Here is a 16384-nt window from a genome sequence, read left to right on the forward strand (position 1 = left end):
ACAGTCTTCCCCCTCCCACACCCAGTCTTCCTGATAGTAACAAATATGCATTCAGCAATGCTAATGAGCAGCAGAGGTGGATTAAGATATATTGGGGCCTGGGCACAAAGAACGTTTGTCATCCACCCCCCCCCCCCCCATGGGGCCACGCCCCCTGCTCCTCCCCTTCCCCCCAAGGCCCCACTCCCTGGCCTGGCCAGAAGCTGGGCCATGGTAAGAGCTGCCCAGGGAGCCTGGGACACTGTGGGGAGCCTGGGGCAGTGCACCCTGGGGGAAGGGACAAGGGCTGGGGGCTGATCTCGGGCACCTCGGCACCTTGGCCCCCAAGTCAGGTGCAGGGTCCGGGGCTCCCCAGAGCTGCCCAGGCTCCCTGCCCCCAGCCCCAGCTGTGGCTCTGCTCCCAGCTGCACCCCTACTCACAGCCCGTGACTGTGGGCCCCAGCCCAGCTCCTGGCCCTGGCTCCCAAGGGGGTGGGCACAGACCAGGTAAGCGGGTATTTGGCCTATTTGCTCTTGTCAACTGATCACCAGCTGGCAAGAGCAAACGGTACAAATGCCCAGTTTTGCCACAAAGGAGCTTGGGTGTGTGTGTGAGAAGTGGGGCTCGGGGGGGTGAGTGATGGGGCTTGGCAGGGGTCTGAGCAGTGGGGCTTGGGCCAGCCCTGCATGGGGGAGGAAGGGAGGAGGGCCAGCTCTGCACGGAGGGAGAGGGGCTTGGGCGAGCTCCGTGCCGTGCAGGGGTGAGGGAAAGCAAGAAGAGGCTCAGAGCAGTTACACACCACATAGGGGGAGGCCCTCAGGGGCCTTGATCCAGTGCCGTGTGGCGGCCATCAGTCCAGCGCTGCATGGGGCAGGGAGGGGGGCCCTCAGTTGTGTGCCATGCTGCACTGGGCAGGGGGGGCCCTTGGTCCGGCGTGGGGGCACTCAGGCCAGCTCAGCGTGGGCTTGGGCAAGCAGCACTCAGCCAGCTCTGTCTGGAGGCGGGGGGAATTGGTCACCACCCTTCCACAGGCTTCCTGCTGGGCTGGAGATGGGGCCTCAGGAGGAAGAGGAGGAGTGGGGAGGGGGAGAGAGGAGGAGCAGAAGGCAGGGCTAGAGTTCCAGCCGCTGCAAATTGACCGGGCCCCCTGGGCATGGCTAGAGCCCTGCGCAGGTACACGCCCTGCCCCCATCCCTTCCACTCAGCTGTCTGCGTCTCCTGTCTGGGGGCATGTGCCCACTTGAACACACAAGCATGACCAGGGACAGCTGCCTGCCCCAGTGGACTGGGATGGGGGTGGTACAGCTGTGCCAGAGGAGCTGTCGGCATGGGATGCTGGTTCCTGGGAACGGCGGCCCCACGTTCTGCTCTTTTCATCGCTGCGGTTCCCGGGAAAGCCCTGCGGTTCCACGGATACCGATTTATATCCACAGATATCCGCATCCACGGATAGAGCTTTGTATCTGTGCAGGGCTCTATTGACAGGCACTCTCCAAAGCACCCGGTACCGTCTCAAGTTGAGAAAATAAAGTAGCAACAATGGCAGAGCTAGACCATGTGCCACTGAATAACTTTGTAGTAAAAGACATTGTGCAGCAATACTCAAGGAATCCCCGTGTAATGTTCTGCTAGTAATGCCCTTCACATGGACCAAAAGGAATATAGGGCCTGATTCTCCACTGCCTTGTACCTCGTGTCATCATTTACATCTGTTTAGAGTGGGTGTAAAATGTTACCATTCTGACTTGGCTGCGTTTTACACTCAGCACAGGGATAAGTGGTTACACAAGGTACAAAATCAGGTCCATAATTTCCCTGGTAGACGGGGGACATGGTACATTATTCTTTAGCGAGCTATAAAAAGGGGAGGCAGAGGCAGTCTTGACACTATTGGATGCTATTGGAAATGGAGCCAGTGGTGACACTGAGCAGAGATGCTGTAGATCACAACCCAAAGTGTGTGCAGCCTGGGTGTGTCTGCACAAAGATGTGTGCTTAGTAAATCCTAAGCGTGTAGCCACATTTGGTGCAGGTGTAATTCATGGTAAACTGATAATAGGAGGGGGCTATAGAGTTTGTAACATTTCTAAATGCTCGTTTGTTACTGTTTAAGATAAATAGAATCTTAATATTATTAATTGAAGTCTGGAGATCCTGCATTGGCATCAGCATTCCCTCAGAGCTTGCTGATCCCGAGAACACTGAAAAGTATAAAGCAACTCATTTATATGGTTCCATGTTGTTGGTTTTGTACATAATTGCTTGTACCTAATACAATCTGTGAATGCTTGCACCTCTGTACTTAACTAAGAAGGTAGATTCCTCTTTTCAAAACTGCACTTGATTGTTTATGTTAAATACTGTTCTTTGCAACATTTAAAGTTATGCAATAAAGTAAAAGCATTGTTTTCCATGGGTTGCATTATGCTTTTTATTGCAAAACTGCAATAGGTGTTTAGCAGTGGGAAGTTTCTCCAGGGCCTCTAATTTGTTTCTATATTACACACACAAAAATACATTAAAAGAACATTATTAAGATTGCAACATAAACCACTCAAAACTTAAGAAATGCCAGAATTAAGGTTGCCTGTACAATTTTAATTCAGCCCCCTTGTGTGTATGAATTAAATTATATGCTCACATACAATTTTTTTCCACAGGACTTCTGCCTCATTCAGTGCACAGGATGGACGGTATTCACTTTTCCCAGTCTATTCCTTCTGCCTTCCCCCTCACTGTGCTAGATCCAACTCTTATCCCCTCTGCTTTTGAATTAGACAACTCTCCATGTGTCCTTGAACCCCCGGTCCCCATGTGTCCCTCCACTCCCATTCAGACACCCACTCCCCCCATCCCTATGTGGCCCTGCATCCCCCCATCCCCTGTCCCCATGTGTCTCTGTGTCCCCACTCAGTCACCCCCTGTCTCCATGTGGCCCTCCACCCCTTTAGCCAGCTCCCTCCCCTCATCTGCATGTGTCCCTGCACCCCCTGTGTCTCTGTGCCTCCTTTCAGCCATCCCCCTTCCCCCTGTAGCTCTGCACCCCTTCCCCCTCTGCCCATGTGGCCTTGCGCCTCCACTCCCATTCAGCCCCTGCCCCAGTCTGTCCTCCCCCACTAGTCCTTATGAGCCCCTGTCTGGCTCCCCACCAGCTGCACGCTGTCTGTCTCCCCATAGCCGCTGTCTCCTGACCTGGCCCAACAGGTGCTGTGAAGAAGGCAGGCTCTTTCTCTTTCCTGTCCTAGCTGGGGCTGGCCAGGAGCGGCTGCTGTGTTCTATGACACAGTGCCCTCTGGTGGGCAAAAGGCGGAACTTCAGAAATTATTTTCTGCTGGGAACTGCTGCTCTGTTCTAGTGCCACAGCGCCCTCTGGTGGGCTAAAGGCAGAACTGCAGCAACTTTTAAGCAGAAGCTATTTTCTGCAAAAAATTAAAAGTATACACGGCACATGAAATTTGCGTGCATGCAGTGGCACAGAATTCTCCCAGGAATAACATATCTAGCCCCTTTTATCTTCAATGCTCCCAAAATCTTTACAGACTCTGTATGCAGAAACTGTGTCCCTTCTTCTTCTTTTTCCTTTATGCCGCTTTTCCTGGTGAGGGTCATGGCGGAAGCATGGAGAGTGAGGAGGACGTGACCTCCCTTTCCTCCACAACAGGTTCCAGCTCCTCCTTGGGGATTGCCAAGTGTTCCCAGGCCAGCTGGGAGATAGAATCCCTCAAAGGAAGTAGTGGAAGTACCATTGCTCCTGCCATTCAATACTAGGATTAGACAATGATGTGGAGAATGCATGACCGGGAACAATCCAGCACTAGCTCCTGGGCACTGGGAAAGAACTGGGCTTATAGATCCTTTCCATTTCTAGGAGATTTGGTCTAGGTTCAGTCTCTTGATTGAACACCTGTCCTTTCTCTGGGGTATAAATTGTTCTGCTCCATCACAAAATAAGTTAAATTTGGATCAGGGATAATGAACTGTGTGGCCTTCTAAACAGTCCCAGCTGGAAGCACAGACACATGTTTCCAGTGAGATTGGAACAACAAAGAGCTGTGAGATTTAGACCTTTACTTCTGCATCTTTTTCCTGAAAGCTGAATCTCTTATTACACCCAACAGTCACCAGAGCAACGTGGACATGATGAGACACTCCCATTCACAGCACACACATTCTTGGGGACTGATGTGTTGGGCCCAAGGGAAGTTATTACATTTAGCAACATTGGCTGAATTAATACAGTGAATAGCAACTCTCCCTTCAACACTTTGAGGCAAATCCGCTGGCCCTCCCGTTCCCAACCCACCTTCTCCACTGGACTCGTTGGGTGATGTCACAGGGAGTTTTATGATATCATAAGCAGAGCTTGGCTGAAGTTTGGTGTTTTTCCACTTTAGTCATTTTCAGAATTTTTTTTTTCCAAAATTTTTTTTGTGGTGAGTTCATTCCACCTCCACCTTCCTGCATATTATACAGCCCTGGACTCACAGTGATATAAACCCTCCAATCTGATCTCTCTGTGAGCTGCCCATGATGAGGGATGGGCTCACTCTCTAATTTCACATCCAAGATGGGTTTTTTTCAATCAAATATTTGTTGCCACAGTTTCACAAATTCGATGAAATGGTGAGATACAAGGGAAGTTATTCCAATTCCTGTTCTCCTTTTGGGATGTATCTACAGCAACACATTTCTCCACAATGAGGTTATTTGGTTCCCCAGGTATCCAGAACCTGTAAGACAGAGAAGCTGATGTGTCAGACGTATCTTTATGAGTGACCCAGGGGAAAGAGTTGTAGCTGGTGATGGAAGAGTGGTGGAAATGATAACCTATTAATCCTCCAGAGAGATTCCCCTTCTTCCCTAAAATGGATTTGTAGCTCTCATCATGGTGCCCTAAGAAACCTTCCCTTTGCTGGACCAGAAACATTTAGCTCCAGTAGGTGACAGAGATCTCTCTCTGAGACACACACATATCCACTATACTGCATGTGAATCTGTTGCACTAAGAGGAGGGTGGTAAACAGCCTTTATCCCAAAAAGTACTCACATTGCCGTCTTGTTATATGGAGTCAGATCCACCCAGTGCCACTGGCCTTTCTCCAGTGCCAGACCAATATGGTAATTCTCCACTCGGATGCCAATAACTGTTCTTTTTACATAATTGGAAATGAAATCCTGGATAAAAAAATGAATTTAAATTTCACTAGATGCAGTTACTGAGCAGACAGTAGCAGGCAGGAATCTCTGGGGAGTGTGAGTCTGGTGCTGTAGGTGTTGATGGCTAAGGAAGCCCAGGACTGAGTGACCATGGAGCCAGAACTACCCACTCAAATTCAAGAGCAGGTGTGTGTGTGCGTGTGTGAGGGTCTCTTCTGGGGCTGGGCACTGAATTCCCAATAGAGTCCGACCCCCAGCAAGATACCTGCTCAGTTCCCGTGTTGATCACCACCAGGTGGGAGCCCATCCCTGTGCAGTTCCTCTTGCTGTCACCCCAGTTCATGATATCTTTAGAGAAGTAGTAGCAGCTGGTCTGAAAGGGCTCCCAGCCCAAAGGGCAGCACGTCCAGACTCGCCCTGTGAGGGAAGAGAAATCCAAGGAGAAGGAATCATAATAATTAGAGATGGAAAATCCCTACTAGGGACATCTTTGCCATTGTCTGTGGACAATGTTGAATTGTTCCCTTCAGTTTATTGTGAAGGGTTTGACCTCTCCCAGCTGTACAGTTTTGTTTAGACTAAGATGGAAGATGTATTATTAGAAGATGTTAGCTAACACGGTCAGTAAGCCCAGTGTAGACAAGGCAAGGTAGACTGACATGTTCTAACCACGTACCTTTAAATTCTCCTCTGGACAAAGCCAAAAATGACTCAGTTAATACAGATTCCATCCCTTCGCTTGGGAAGACAACCATAGTCTAATGGGTTTGGGAATGTTAGGGTTAGAGAATATTTCCTCATCCTCAACCTGAATTGCTCTTCTTTTTCTCCTGTTATACCTTCTATTTCTGACCATTCTCAATTAATCCCTCCCCATCCTACTTGTTCACACTCTGCCTGTGCTTGAAGAACACTGCCATTTCTCTCCTTAGCCTTCACTTAGACCCTCTGTACAGAGTTCATTTTCTCCTCATTATCTCCTCGGGGTGACCCCTCCAGCTCACTGTCACTGTTTGCTGTCAGTCCAGACCTGGGTGTAAATCAGGCCACTAGCCCAGAATGCTGACACAGGGATGATTTCCTCTCTCTCTTTTGGTGTCACTGACCTTTCCCTTCATCTCTCCCCACGACACAATGCCACTCTGTGGAATCCTGGGGCAGGGCCTTGCGCACTTCACAGCTTGGATTTCCCATGAGGAGAGTGACTGGTAAAGGAGAGAAAAAAAGAGAATCGATACAATATTTCCCTCCTCTCGCCCCCACATACAACCTGATTTCTTCTCCATCTCCTGGCCAAGAACTGTCACAGTGTGGTTGCTCCTACATGGGTTTCTTTTATTTTCATACATACAAAACCAATCTCCCATAGGAGGAGAATAGGACAGCTCAGCTTCCTTCATCTCTCTGTTGGTGGTGGGAACCAGTTCTACTGACTGACTGGTGCAAGTCAATCTTTCTTGGTCAACAAGGCAAGAGAAGTGTCTGACTCACATGGGGTGGGTCAAGGTGGGTGTGGCCAGGAAACAGCTCATTAACATTGTCACCCCTTGCTGAGCAGTAGCAGATGTTGGGGCCTTCAGTGTTGTTGAACGTGGGTATTTTCTTAGCCTATTTACAGATGTACACTACTCCCAGGCAATTGCCTCTTCCAGAGCTCCCAGGCCAAACACCAACATCATGTCCCACGAAACAGCTCTGCCCCAGGGATTAAGTCTAGTTGCACAAATTAAGGCAGAGAGAAAACTCTTGCTGCTTGCTACAGTGCCCCCAAAAGAACCTGTATCCCAGAACTAACCCTGGTACAGATCCCATCAGTCCCACAAGCATGGGAAGGCAGAGCATACTGGAGGTGAACCACTGGCTATGAGACTGGTGTGAAAATGAAGCTTTGGGTGTTGTGAAGCATTGGACAAATTCCAAGGAGAGAAGGGGCTGTATGAACAGGATGGCCTGCATCTCACAGGTGGTGGAGGGGCTAATCTTCTGGGTTGGAGACTAGCTGGGGCAGCTGGGAGGGTGTAAAACTAACAACACATGGGGGAGGGTTTGGAGGGGGCAAAAACAGTACAAATGTTTAAACGTATAACTTAAAGTCAAGGTGTTGGGAACTTATTGAACTGAGGTGGCAAAGAATGTGAAGAGAAGTGTTTTTTCCCCCCAATTGTATATGTACCAGTGCCATGGGTAATGTACAAGAGGATCTGGAAAATCTCACTGATGAGAAGAAATGTGATATAATTGGCACTACTGAAACCTGGTGGGAGACTTCACATGACTGGAATGTTAAAACTAGTAGTTATCACCTGTTTAGAAAGATCAAGTGAGTAAGAAAGATGGGGGATGAGTGTGACACTCACAGCATCCCAATACCAGAGGGCAAGAGGCTCACCGGTAACAGGTAATAAGTTTCAGCTGGCCTGAGCAGTTCAGTGTACCCCAGTTCACTGATGTCATAATCTGTGTCTAATAGGTGTCACGTAATATGTCATTGGAAAACTAATAATTCACTGATCATTAATAGTCTTGCATGATGTAAGTACATGGTGTGTATTAAAAGTTATGAATAGATAGGCTGGAATTATATCTAAAATGTATATAAACCAGGCATGTCATGGGGATTTAGTAAACAGGTCTGCCCTAGACAAAGGAATGGGTTTGCTTCTCTGACCAGCCTGGTCATCAGACAGAGACAATGAAGGTCTATTTACATATTAGGTAAACAAAGCTAGCAAGCTAACAAGCAGGGAAGAGAAACATTATCTGAGCTATAAAGACAATGGGTCTGAACCTCAAATGATAAGCAATGTATCAACTGATTGGGTACAATATTACTATATTATGAAAGTCTATTGATTGAGATCTTTTATGAAAGTCTATGACACACTAGTGATTAATATCGATGTGCAATGTCTGTATTAGCAGAACATAAGGGATTATGAATACTCATTGATTTTATGCTTTAAAGTGCATTTCCAAACAGAGGAAGAAACAGGTCTCTCCCAGACAGGATGGAATTTCATAGTTATACCTGTCCCCAATGAAATTAAGCAAAGTGTGACCTAAAATAATGGAATCCGCATTTACACAGAAAATCAGCAGGGGAATGGGAAGTCCACAAGAAGGCAAGTACAGCAAAAGGTCTTCCTGCTTCTTGAAACAAGGTCGTTGACCTTTGGAAGATATAAGCCAGGACAGAAGTAATCTTTGGCATTGATCACTGGACAGACACAAGGGTCTGGGCCTCTTGCCAGCCAAGAAAGGTGGATCCTTCAACCAAAGGGGGCGGGTTTGAAGTCTCTGGGAAACTGAATATAGGTGAGATACCTGCTTAGGTAAAGATTGTACCTTGCTAGATTAAGTTTTAGGATTTAGATATGTGTTTTCACTTTTATTTACTTGGGATCTTTTCTAACTTTATTCCTTTTCCTTAGCATCACTTAACTTATGTCTTATTGTGAATAAATTGCTTTTATTTTTATTATAAACCAACTCCGTGTTGCGTTTGAAGGGAAGGCTGAATTTATCCCAGTTAAGTTAATAAGCTGTAATGTACCTTTCTCTCTTTAAAGGAGCAAACAACCCTTATTATTTTCCTGAGTTATCCAAGAGAGAGCTAGGTACTTCAGGGCACACAGGTTTGGGAAAAATTCGGGATGGGGGTGTGTTAGGGTCACCCTGCAAGTAGTAATCAAGGCTGGTGGAAGTTAGAGTGGGGCTGTAGAAAGTCTGCTGGGGTCAGAGCTGCTGAACCCAGGATGGCTGCATTGCACACAGACACTCAGGGTGACCTGCATACTTGTTTTTTAAGTATATCAGGAACAAAGGAATTCCTAAGAAAGGTATAGGCCCATTACTATGTGTAGATGGTAAAACTGTTAATAATTCTCCAGAAAAGGCAGAAATATTCAATACATATTTTGGTTCTGCATTGGAAAGAAGCAGGATGATGTATTCATATCACATGAATATTATGTACTTTCCAGCTCATTAGTAACTAAGGAGAATGTTAAACAACTGCTACTAGGGATTAACATTTTTAAATCAGAAGGCCCAGACAATATGCTCCAAAAAGTCCTATAAGAGGTGGCAGAGGAGTTCTCTGACCCACCAGTGTTGTGCTGGTGTGCAATTCAATTCAATGCAAAAAGGGCAAGTGGTATCATCTGGGTAACTATGGGCCAGTTAGCCTGACATAGATCCCAGAAAAAATATTAGAAATATTGATATGGGTGTCATCTAATAAAGAATTAAGGAAAATAATAGAATGAATGCCAATGAACATGGTTTTGTGGAAAGTAGGTCTTGTCAAATAAATCTGATTTTATTTTTGGTTAAATAAGTTTGGCAGATAAAAGTAACTGTGTAGATATAATATATTTAGGGCTTTGTAAAGCTTTTTAGTCCTACATGACATGCTAATTAAACAACATGCACTGTGCTACATCAATAAAACACACGTTAAAATAATTAAGAACTGGCTAACTGGCAGATCTCAAAAAGAAGTTGTCAGTGGGGGATCACCATTGAATGGGGATGTTTCTAGTGGAGTCTCACAGGGAGCAGTACTAGGCCTGATGCTATTCAACGTTTTAATCAATGATCTGGAAGTAAATATAAAGGAACCTGTGATCAAATTTGCAGGTGACACAAGGATTGGCTGACTGGTAAATAATGATAGGGCCACACAACAACCAAACACAGAGACAGACCAGACTGAAGGCAGAAAGGTACAACTCACCGCACCGCACTGCAGACTGCCTCTTTTGCAGAAAGCCACAAAGAACCTAGATCACATGGTTCCCCCAGCCTGCAAATAGGTCCAGGCAGGGCCGTCCCTAGGGGGGTGCGGGGCCCGGGACAAATCAGCCTGTAGGGGCCCCCCTTAACATTTTTTCTATAGGTTAAATCTGGTGTGGGGAGGGAACACCTGTGCTGGGGGGCGAGGGACGATTGAGAGTCACAGGGTATCACTTGTGCTAGGGGTGAGGGGGCCCCCTGTGCTGGGGGGTCCCGGAAAAGGGAGGGGTCCGGGGTGGAAGGGCAATGGATGGGGTCAGCCTGACACTGGGGTATGCCGGCAGCGCTATGATACTGGCCGCCAGTGCGATGGTGGGTGAGCAAGAAAAAGAAATACAATGTGTGCTTCCCACCGGTGAATGCAGGCCCGACTCCTGCTGCTGGCGCCAGGCCCTTCACTAACTCTCCTGGGCCGGCCTGGCCCCCCCAGCCCCTAATCTCACCCCCTGGGCTGGCCTGGCCCCCCAGGCATCCCTAACCCCACCCTTCCTGGGCCGGCCTAGCACTACCCGCATGACACACGCACACTGAAGCACAGGACCCCCCCAAAGTGCAGTGCCCTGAGCAGTTGTCCCGATTCGCCATACCCAAGGGACGGCTCTGGGTCCAGGAAATCCCTTCCACATTTAAATGATGGCTTGTAATTTTAATACAGTTTCCAATATGCCACATATACAGCATTGGCAAGACCAATACGGGGATATTGCATCGAGTTCTTTTGTCCCACATTTTATAAAGGATGTTGATCAATTGAAGAGGTTGCAGAGCGCAGCCATAAAAATTATTCAAAGTGGAAAAAAAGCCTTACAGAGAGACTTTAGGAGGTCAAGCTGTTTAGCTTATCAAAAAGAAGATCAAGAGGTGACTTGATTATACGGTCTAAGTATCTTCACAGAAAGAAAATACTGGGTACTAAAGGGCTCTTTAACCTAGTGGAGAAAGGCAGAACAAGAACCAGTGACTGTAAATTAAAGCTGGGCAAATTTACGTTAGAAATAAGGCACTGTTTTTAAGAGAGGGTGATTATCCATTGGCACAAACAACCAAGGAAAGAGGTGGATTCTCCATCTCTTGATGTCATGATCTGGATGCTTTTCTAGGAGATAGGATTTAGTCAAACACAAGTAATTTGTCTCAATACCAGGATAACGGAGTGAAATTCAATGGCCTGGGATATTCAGAAAGTCAGACTAGCTGATCCCTTCTGGCCTTAAACTCTGTGAAAATAATTTCTTCAAAAGCTGAACAATGATTACATGACAAAAAAAGAACTTGTAAAACTGTGAATAACAGCCCCATCTGGTGACTCCTTCCACAACAGTCCTGCCATATTAATCCCAGGATGCACCTCTTTGGATAGAGAGAACATATAAGTTTGCTCTGACTTTTATAGAGGGGTATATCAACCAGGCTACCCTTAAATCCCCAACACTCAGGGAACTGGGAGGAACATGTAGAGGGTGGAGCAGCTTTATAAATACCTTGAGTGACCTAATGAAGAAGCAGCAGCTGAGTGGTTACAGTAGAACTTTCTCATGCTGAGCTATAACACAAATGTGATGTTAGGTTGGAATTAGCCGAGCTGTCCTGGTGTTAGGTAAGCAGAAAAAACATACATCCCATTTTTGAAAAAAAGTTGAGGCTTTTGTACTCAGTAACTTGAAATGGGGCTAGTTGAACTCTACACAGATGTATGATGATATCCTCTGATGTGCTGAGCACCGTCTATTCCTATTGAACTAGGAACTGAAGGGGTCCAGTACCTTGGGGAGGGGTAAATAATGATGTCCTCAGTGAGGACAAACGTCCTGGATATGTTTCAAGAAATTTGGTTAATGAGTAAAAGAAGTTATAAGAGATCAGAAATTACAGCTGGGAACTAATGCCCTGGATGCAAAAAGCTCTGTATACCAGTTCTTCTGAGCCAGCTTGGCCCCCTGAAGTGGAGCCAAATTGGAAACAGTGTCCAAGAGCTGAAAAGCTCTGTATCCCATCCCCCAATTCTCATGGCTGAGCTGATCCCCAAAAGTTGGAGCTCAATTAAAACTCATGGCCTAGAGAAGTCTCAGAACCCCATTCACTGATCCCTTAAACCATCCACTCTCCTTGACAGGGAGCTGAATTAGCACTCGTGTCCTCATATGGCTCTGTTTATTGTTCTCTCATCCTGCTGAACCATCTCAATCTCCACCACGACTAGTTAATATCTCTGATCCTCTGGACATATACCCCCACACCATCTCGCCTGCTGCCCATTGCAAAGCCACTCCCTGATTCCCCTTTGCCAGCTCAGGAAGGATTGGTCCCTACAGTGTATTCTTCAGGGTTTTCACCAGGCCCAAATGTTTGGACTCCCACCCAAATCTCCCCTTGAGATTTTTCTTCAGTGTAATAGACCCCTCGCTGTTAGGGAGTGTTTCCTGACTGTCTAGCAGGGTGTTTCTCTCGTTGCTCAGTTTTATCCACCTTATTCACAGAAAGCTGGGTACTTTTCTTTTGCCTTCTGGTTTCAGAGCATTTAGGAAACACTCCGGTCACATTCAAAAATTTCTCCTCAACCATGAGTGCTAGAAACTTCCTTTTTGTTTTTAATGAGAGCTGGGATTGTCTCCAGGAGGTGGCGCTTTAAGTAAAAGAAAATCAAATGTTGTGCAGCTCACGATAAAATCGTGAGAGTTGGTTATTGAGTGGGGGGAAGCTTTGGATTGACAAGGCTGTCTCTTATTTCTTGTCTAATTAGGCACCAACCACTGCTTTAAAGCACAGGATAGCCAATCCCAAGTGCTCAAACATCATGAATCAGACCCCCCCCCCAAATGATGACATTTTATAACAATAAATGATGGGATCTTATGATTTGCCTTCTGGGTTTTTCTCCTTTCAGGGTCATGTTTTTGAGTTTTTTTCTGAATCCAGGAGGGCTAAAAACTTACTTTTTAAATGAGCGCTAAAGTTCCTGCATAATCACATGACTCCAAGATCTGGGGCTTTAAGAAAAACAGCAAATATGGTGAGATTTGTGAAAAATAATGAGAGTTGGCCACACTGATTAATCCCCAGGCTCAGCAGACCTGGCAATACTAACAACAAGTTGTTTCCCTCCAGTCCATTTCTTCTGGAAGGAAGCCCCAGCTCTTTACTGACTGTATTTACAGTAAATGCTTCCCTAATCACAGAAAATCAGCTGCCTCTGGGGTGAAATGTGGCAGCTGTTTAATGACACAAATAGTAGGTCAGGACAGTAGAGAACAAACGAAAACCCCACTGGACCTGCTGGGGGGATTCCAGCTGCCTGAGGTGGGCTTTGACATGGACAGCAGACTAAACGCTGCTATTGATGTGAAATACATTGCCCGCTCTTTAATTTCCACAAGGGAGCAGCATTAAGTTTTACATATTATACAAAAAGTGTCACCTCCAACAGCCCCTGGCACTTCAGGAGCAGACAGTGAGGGAGGTGTATCCTCCTGAGTGACCCACACCACACCCTGCAGCAAGATGACCTACAGCTCCACTGTGCCCAGCTCCCAGTATGAGAGCCTGGCCTGGCTGCACTGGCTGCTCAGCCCATGCTGCTGTGTCTGAGACAGCAGGAGGGAAAGGCCCAATAACAGTGACAGAAAAATAATGAAACCTCCCACACACACACAGCTGCCTTTCCTCTGGAGCGTAGGGAGGGGGGGATATTCAGTCTCCTGCCAAGACTGTAAAGATTCCCACCTCCAGCAGGGGTGAGTGAAGGCAGGGGGAGATCCTGTGACAGGTGTAAAAGCAAAAAAAAAAAAAAAAAAACTAACAAAAAGGGAATTGCAATGCATGACAGTTTGTTTTCAAAAATCAGGCTAACTCTAATCCTAATAATGCGAAATTTATAAAAGCAAAAACGATATAAAGCAAATAAAAAAAAAGGTGTCTAAAGTTGTTGCGACCTTATGTAAATAATATGCAAACAATATAAAATGTAGACTAAAAGTCTACATAAATAAAAAAAACAAAATATCAAAATAACCAATGTATAAAGAAAATGCAGCTATTGCTTATTATTGTCTATAACAAAAAGTATAAATGCTTGCTGTAATTATTCACCTATTAAAAAACCTGCCTAAAAAAACACAACCCTGTGTCCTAATGCACGCGCTCCCTCTATACAATTAATAAAAATATATATATATATATCTAACTTTACTATACCCAACCAAAACAATACAAACGCTGTTTTTCTCCCACACCGCACACAAATTATAATGGGCGGCATCACACTTGCGATGGAAACCACCCGGAAACATAGGTGCTGGTGACTCAGGCGGGGAAACTTCCCTCTCTGTGTCAATAGGCAGAGTGGGGGATGGGGCAGTGGATTCACTGTAGAGGAACAGACTATTGTTCCATCTAGCTCAGCATCAGGCTTCTTGCAGAGGTTGGTGTCAGATGCCTCAAATGAAAATAATATATCACCATATCTAGCTACCTGTCCCACTTTGGGGTTGGGGGGCGGTGGTTCTTCCTGACCCCTAAGGAGATCATTTATCCCCTAATGCCTGAGAGTTTATTACCTTTCTCTTAATTATGCTGCCCTTTTTATATCCAGCAACTGCACCAGACTTGGTTGATTCCCTGCAGCAGGCAGTTCCACAGCTTGAGTTTACAAGCCTTTTATTTTACTGGTTCTATATTTACCAGCCACTATCTTACTCGAGATCCTTTTTGTTTTTGTAAGATGGGAAAAAGGAAAGAAGCAGGAGGGACAGACCCCAAAGAGAGCAATGAAATCCCTTCTTGTTTTATACATTTACTTTTTCTTTCCAATGCAGACAAATAAACAGAATTCAAAACCCACCCATGCAGCCATAGATGACACAGGTCTTGAGGACAAGAGCACAAACAAGAGTGACCCAGAAGGTCAGCCAGGGGCGGAGTTTCCTCTCTTCTGTGGGGGCTGAAATACATAAGGTAAAAGCAGGAATCACACACCCTTCCCAAAGATAAAATTGCAGGAGAGCCCAGGAGGCCCAGTAACCCCTGTTTTCCTGATTCCAACACAGTGTCCTGAGACAGAGGTGAGGAATTTTCCTAGAATTACACCTGGACCCAGAAGCCTGTAATTAAGTGGCTCAGATACAGGAGCTGGGATTAGTGCAGGGTCCCCCAACTCTTCTCTTTCTTCTCTCTACCTGCAAGACTTGTCTCCCCTCCTCTTTCCCCTTTATTCCTTTTCTTGTCCATTGCTTGGTCCCCCAGCACCTCCTTTTCTCCTCATAACATCTCCCCATATATCTCTCTCCTTCCATCACCCCAGCCACTCCTCCTTTCTCTCATTGCATTCTCTTCCTCCACCTCTGTCCACCTCTCCCTGTTTATCCCACCTTTCCATCCTTATCTTCTCTACTTCCCTTTTGTTGATCCTCTGTACTCCCTTCTCTCTCCTCTCCCCACCCACCTTTCCTTACTCTTTAGGGATCTGGCTCCACTTTGAGCTAGGGGTGTGATTCTCAGCTTGAGGAGACATACCTGCGCTAGCTTTGATCAAGTTAGTGTGCTAAAAGTAGACTGTAGCCATGGTGGCATGTGCAGCAGGAGGGCTCAAAGCATCTAGTAAAGTCAGAGGTTGGCATTGTAATGAGTAGTAAGATTGTAGAAATGGGAGGAAATGTTTATGGTTGAAATCATCCAAATGTGTTTCAACTGGTTCATTTAATGGGGTGAGGTTGACACCCCTTCTTGGACATTGTTTCTGTGGGGTCATTGAAATGGACAGAAGGTCATTGCTTTTCTCTCATAACTTCATTATCCCTTCCCCAATTCCTTTGGGCCTGTCACTCCCTGGCTCCATTCTCTTTATCCCTCTATCTCATCCTTTCCAGCCATTGTTCCCCTATTTCTGTATGGTCTTTCTCCAGAACTTATCTCCTCTATCATTCCCTCTCCATTGCCTTCCCAAATCCTTATTTCAACCCATCCCACCCTACAGAGTGAGATGAAATCCCCATTCTCACCTGCAGTTCCTGGGCTGGATTTCCCTGTTGGGCTCATGGCCTCTCCCAGAACCTCACTGTCCCCACTGGTGACTCCAGGAAATACACGTAGCCACCAGCACAAGGGGCTGTTCTATTGAAGAACAACTTGTATTCTGAGCTGGTCAAACACAACTGAGGAGCCTTAATGATGTCTGATGAGATGGTGAGGTTGAGAGCTAGAGCCTGGAGATAAATACCCCACAGAAGGGAGTAGAGGGAAGGGAAATTTTTCATCCGGTCTTGTGATGGCTCATTTCAAACCAGAAGTATATATACATAAAAAAGTGAAGAAAATGAGGATGGAAAAGAGGAACTATCCCCCATCACTGAAATATTTTATTTCGAAAATATTTTATGAAGTTTTGCAACATGTAACATTAACCCTCTATCTGCTAGGTTTGCACTGTGTCTGTGGGGTGAGAGGGGGAAATCTTTA

At 46.1% G+C, this 16384-nt stretch overlaps 1 protein-coding gene across 1 annotated transcript; it reads right to left on the bottom strand.

Moving 5' to 3' along the window:
* Positions 1-4562: 4562 nt before the first annotated feature.
* LOC112119402 (C-type lectin domain family 4 member E-like) lies at positions 4563-16000 on the bottom strand. Its single transcript, XM_024218058.1, has 6 exons — positions 15928-16000; positions 14772-14870; positions 6244-6342; positions 5403-5554; positions 5028-5155; positions 4563-4710 (listed from the first exon to the last, which is right to left on the bottom strand). The coding sequence occupies exons 1-6, from the start codon at positions 15962-15964 to the stop codon at positions 4563-4565; spliced, it is 663 nt and encodes a 220-aa protein (XP_024073826.1). The 5' UTR covers positions 15965-16000.
* Positions 16001-16384: the final 384 nt, after the last annotated feature.

This window comes from Terrapene carolina, unplaced genomic scaffold (genome assembly GCF_002925995.2).
Source record: "Terrapene carolina triunguis isolate 2854851 unplaced genomic scaffold, T_m_triunguis-2.0 Scaffold112, whole genome shotgun sequence".
NCBI classification, from domain to species: Eukaryota; Metazoa; Chordata; order Testudines; family Emydidae; genus Terrapene; species Terrapene triunguis.

Excerpts from the sequence above, each read along its gene's own strand:
- LOC112119402 (XM_024218058.1), bottom strand. The coding sequence starts at position 15,964 with ATGAGCCCAACAGGGAAATCCAGCCCAGGAACTGCAG. Across the intron at positions 14,871-15,927 it reads ATCCAGCCCAGGAACTGCAG|CCCCCACAGAAGAGAGGAAA; the intron begins GTGAGAATGGGG and ends TATGTATTTCAG. Across the intron at positions 5,156-5,402 it reads TCAACACGGGAACTGAGCAG|GATTTCATTTCCAATTATGT; the intron begins GTATCTTGCTGG and ends TTTTTTATCCAG.